The sequence below is a fragment of the Pteropus vampyrus genome, unplaced genomic scaffold (genome assembly GCF_000151845.1).
Source record: "Pteropus vampyrus isolate Shadow unplaced genomic scaffold, Pvam_2.0 Scaffold670, whole genome shotgun sequence".
NCBI lineage: Eukaryota > Metazoa > Chordata > Mammalia > Chiroptera > Pteropodidae > Pteropus > Pteropus vampyrus.
Window position 1 is genome coordinate 24,066 of NW_011889451.1, and position 3,811 is coordinate 27,876.

At 60.7% G+C, this 3,811-nt stretch overlaps 1 protein-coding gene across 1 annotated transcript in view; it reads left to right on the forward strand.

The window, feature by feature from the left end:
- Window positions 1-1,137, forward strand: part of IRX1 (iroquois homeobox 1) — a 3,632-nt gene extending 2,495 nt beyond the window's left edge. Inside the window, exons 3-5 of the mRNA XM_011385161.1 lie at window positions 41-215; window positions 340-439; window positions 704-1,137. Coding sequence (XP_011383463.1) covers window positions 41-215; window positions 340-439; window positions 704-761 — 333 coding nt within the window. The 3' untranslated portion in view covers window positions 762-1,137. The remainder of the gene's footprint in view (window positions 1-40; window positions 216-339; window positions 440-703) is intronic.
- Window positions 1,138-3,811: the final 2,674 nt, after the last annotated feature.

Genomic DNA, 3,811 nt, shown 5'->3' on the forward strand with positions numbered 1-3,811 from the left:
CGCTCCCAGGTAAGGCGCCCGGGGACTTCCTTCGCTCCAGGGCCAGGATTCCAGACTCCGGAGGGAGCGTGGCGCGCGGTTGGGTAGCAGTGAGGGGGAGGGGCGCCAGCCCGGGAAGAAGCGAGGCGGTGGCCGCGGAGCCCGGCTGAGCGGTGACCCTCGCCTGAATTCGGGCAGCGAGGCCAAGGCCAGCGGCCTTCGGGACAGAGCCGCGCGTGCGGGGCGGAGGAGGGGGTGCTTCTGGTGGATACCTTGCCCCAGCGGCGGGAGGGAGCGGGATGGGCCGGGGAGGAGGCTCGCGTCCCACTGCCATCCCCTCCCCGCCTGTCCCCCGGTCCTGACGCTGCCTGTCCCCCACCCTCGCAGAGAGAGACCTTGTCCCTCCGCCGGACTCGTCGCCGCAGCAGTTAAAGTCGCCCTTCCAGCCGGTTCGCGAGAAGTGAGTGCCGTTGGCTTTTACCACCGGGCAGGGGAGGGAGCAGGGCCTGGCGGCGATGGGGTCGCGCGGTCCTTGTTGAATCGGGGCTGTTCTCCCGCCCCGCGCACCGGGCCAGCTGGGTCCGTCCGCGTTTCTCCCGAGCCGGGAGCCGCGAGGGGCAGGCGACCCCGCCTCCCGGTTGCTCGGCGGGCAGAACCGGCGACGCGGGGTCCCAGCGTGCATCCTGACTGCGTTTTCCTTCTTGTCTTGCTGTTTCCCCCGCAGCTCACTGGCCCCGCAGGAGGGAACGCCGCGGATCCTAGCAGCCCTCCCGTCCGCCTGATTCAGGGTCTTCCTTTATTTTTGCGGGGGGAGGGGGGAGGAGTTCGGGAGGGAGGGGATGAGGGAGGAATTAAGACAAATAATTCAGACCAGTGTAAAGGACAAACTGGGCAACGACCTCAACGACTCCCATCCGTCTCTTTCTGCAGAAAGGGGCTCATCCCGGCCGAGCCCGTCCAGGCCGCCAGCCTCTGCCCACGGCTGGGCTAGGCGGCTGTCACCGCGGGCTGCGTTGATTATCGTTCGGTAAATGCCCCCACGTGCTTGTGTCTTTTTTTCTTTCTTTCTGTATATAGAGTGATTTCAGATTGTACATAGCGCGTCAGCAAACTTGTCTAAATCATATATTTTTGTCTAATAAACTCAATGAAATGGTGCCTGCTGCTCCTGCTGCTGTGTGTGGCTGGGGGTGTCCCCGGAATCCTGGCCGGCCCGAGTGCCTGTGGCTTGGGGAGGACAGGCCCTGGGAGTCTGCGCCCCGGAGGCGGGTGTTTCTCACTCTTGGTCGTGGAGTCTGTGATGTCATTAGTGCAGTTTCCCGGTGGCAGTTGGATACTAACCATTCACGTGTATGTCTGGACGTGTCTTTCTCAGGACAGAAATGAGTTTGATATTAGGCAGTTTACAAAACGATTTCTTCAAGTGGGTACCTGTGGGGGGAGAATTTCCAGTCGTGTCCCCAAAGGAGAACTTGGGGTTTGAAATCAATTTATACCTAGTTGTCTCGACAGTGCATTGTGGCGTGGGGCCGTTCATGGGTAGAATGAAGACATAATGGAGTATGAAATTTTCTAATGTGCTTCTAATGTACTTCTTAGTTATTTGGGTAAATCAAACGTGGAGAAATTCGAAGGCTCTTTTGAACCCCTCTGATGGAGCGCAGGGATGCAGCGCCGCGGGGTGTTCCCTTGGGCCTGTGAGCCACGGGGCTCGGTATTGGGGGCCCGTAAAGAAAGAAGACTCTCCTATCCCAGGGACGCCCTTTTAAACCGCGCCTTGCACGGGGCGCGCTGAGTGAGCGAGCAGGGACGCAGACGATCCCCCAGATGGCCTTGGTCAGGCCAGCGGGCAGCTGGGAGCGAGGGAGGAAACCGCGGGACAGCGCAGGCCCGCGTGCGCCCTGGAGGATGATGGCCCCAAGCCTTTGAGGACGGAGCACGGTGCGTTTGGAGCGAGACGCGCAGCAGCGGGCACCCCGAACAGGGAGCAGACGACTTTTGCGTTGAATTTGAGAAAACCAAGAAAGCAAACATTTCCAAAACTGCCAGGAGAGAAAGGGTGCGGGCTGCTGCGGACCTGCCCAGTGGGGAAGAGGCCGAGCCGGAGCCGGGCGTCGGAAAAGACCTCCCACGCCATCTCCATATTCGCTCTCGAACTCTTTCCGGACCCGACGTCGGGGGCTGCTAGTGGGCAGGGCGTGGCCGTCTGTCTCGGGGCTCTGCTGCCAGCACAACGGGCGGCTGGCTCCGAGGACGAGGGGACGCCACCCCAGGGGCCACGTTCCCCGGAGCTCTCCTCCTTCTCCAGCCGACCCCTCCTCCGTTCTTTTAGGGGCGGAAGGCGCGAGGGCGGTAGCAGGTGGGGGCCGCGCGGGGAACGGAGGGTCGGCCGGCCGGCGCGCGGTCCGCGGCCGCAGTGGAGCCGCTTCCAGCCCGAATGGACGTGCTCGAAGCGCCCTCTATAGGCCGAAAGCGGAATGGGGTCCTGGCTGAGGCGCGGATCTCGCTCCTGGCGAGGGGCGCAGAATCTGGGGGTGCTGGGCCTTTGGGGGTGCCGTGGGCGCGAACCTCGACTTATGGTGCCGGGGATTTCCTGTGTTCTTGGGTGCCACCCACTCGTTTGAGTCCTGGGGTAGGCTGCTGACATCCGGCGGGAGAGAAGTGAGTGGCAGGTTGCTTGCGGAGCGTTTGTTATTGTCTCAGGTGGGGCTTGCCAGTTCAGAGAGAACTTCTTTTCCAGTCCTCCACGCTGGGGCTTGGGGATCACCACAGCCCTGGGCTCCCCATTCCTCAGTTCTTGGAATGGAACACCCTGACCAACCGCTGGGGCCAGATGGATCCCGTGTCCTTGGCGACAGCCCTCCAGAGAGCTCTGACCAGCTGTGTCCTGTGCCTCTGAGGAGGAATCGTGTCTTTGGCCCACAGACACGCTGCTCTGGTGTCCAGTGCGCGGGAAGATCCCTTCCAGGTGGAATCTCGGGAAGCGGTACAGGGTTCAGGGGGGCAGTTTGAGTCCCTTGGCCGGACTCCGCCCTCTCCTTTCTCAGACTCAAGGTGCTCCAGGCAGCACCAGCTGCTTGGGGATCCTGTAAGTCCATTCATTGTTTATGCCCGTTTAAGACCCATAGTGCTGTTGCCTGGTTTGCTGGGCCAGTACTACTCAATGGAGGGGTTCCGGGCCTCAGAACCCCATGGGGACGGGAGAAGCTTCCCATACAAAGAAATCAGATCTCCAGCCTTGGAGGTACTTGTTTTGAGGGAAAAGCTAGAAATTAATTTTTAATTGAGCACCGAGAGCAGCATCTTTGTTTTTCGTGTGCTATTTGTTTATATTCTCATCTTTTCCGACCACATAGCCACCCAGGTGTGTGCGGCCCGGGGTCCTGTTGCCACCTCGGGGATAGCTGTGCACGCAGCATTTCCGCTCCTGGAATATCTGGGGGTAGATGCAAACCCCCTGTTCTTGAAAAGCTAAAGTGGAAGTTTCTCCGCAGCTTTCTGCACTTGCGAAGGTGCTCTCCGGCCCTGGCCGGGGATAGCCTCAGAGGATGGCTGTCGTTCTGCGGTTTGAAGGGAGGAGTAGGGGTGACGGAGGCCCCCAGAATCAGTGTTTGCATCCTGGTGCTCCCTCCTCCTGGGGAGAGGAACAGGCTTCCTAGAGTAAGGATACTCTGAGTTGGGGACAGAATCTCTATTGAGTCTGGGTGGGGGTAGGGTAACAGTCCAGCCCCACCCCTCCTCTTTCTGCTCTAGCCCGGGCAGGTGCCCAGGTGACGGGATCATCAGAGGCACAGCCTCGGTAGATCAACTGCCCCCAGTTTCTGGCGGGAGG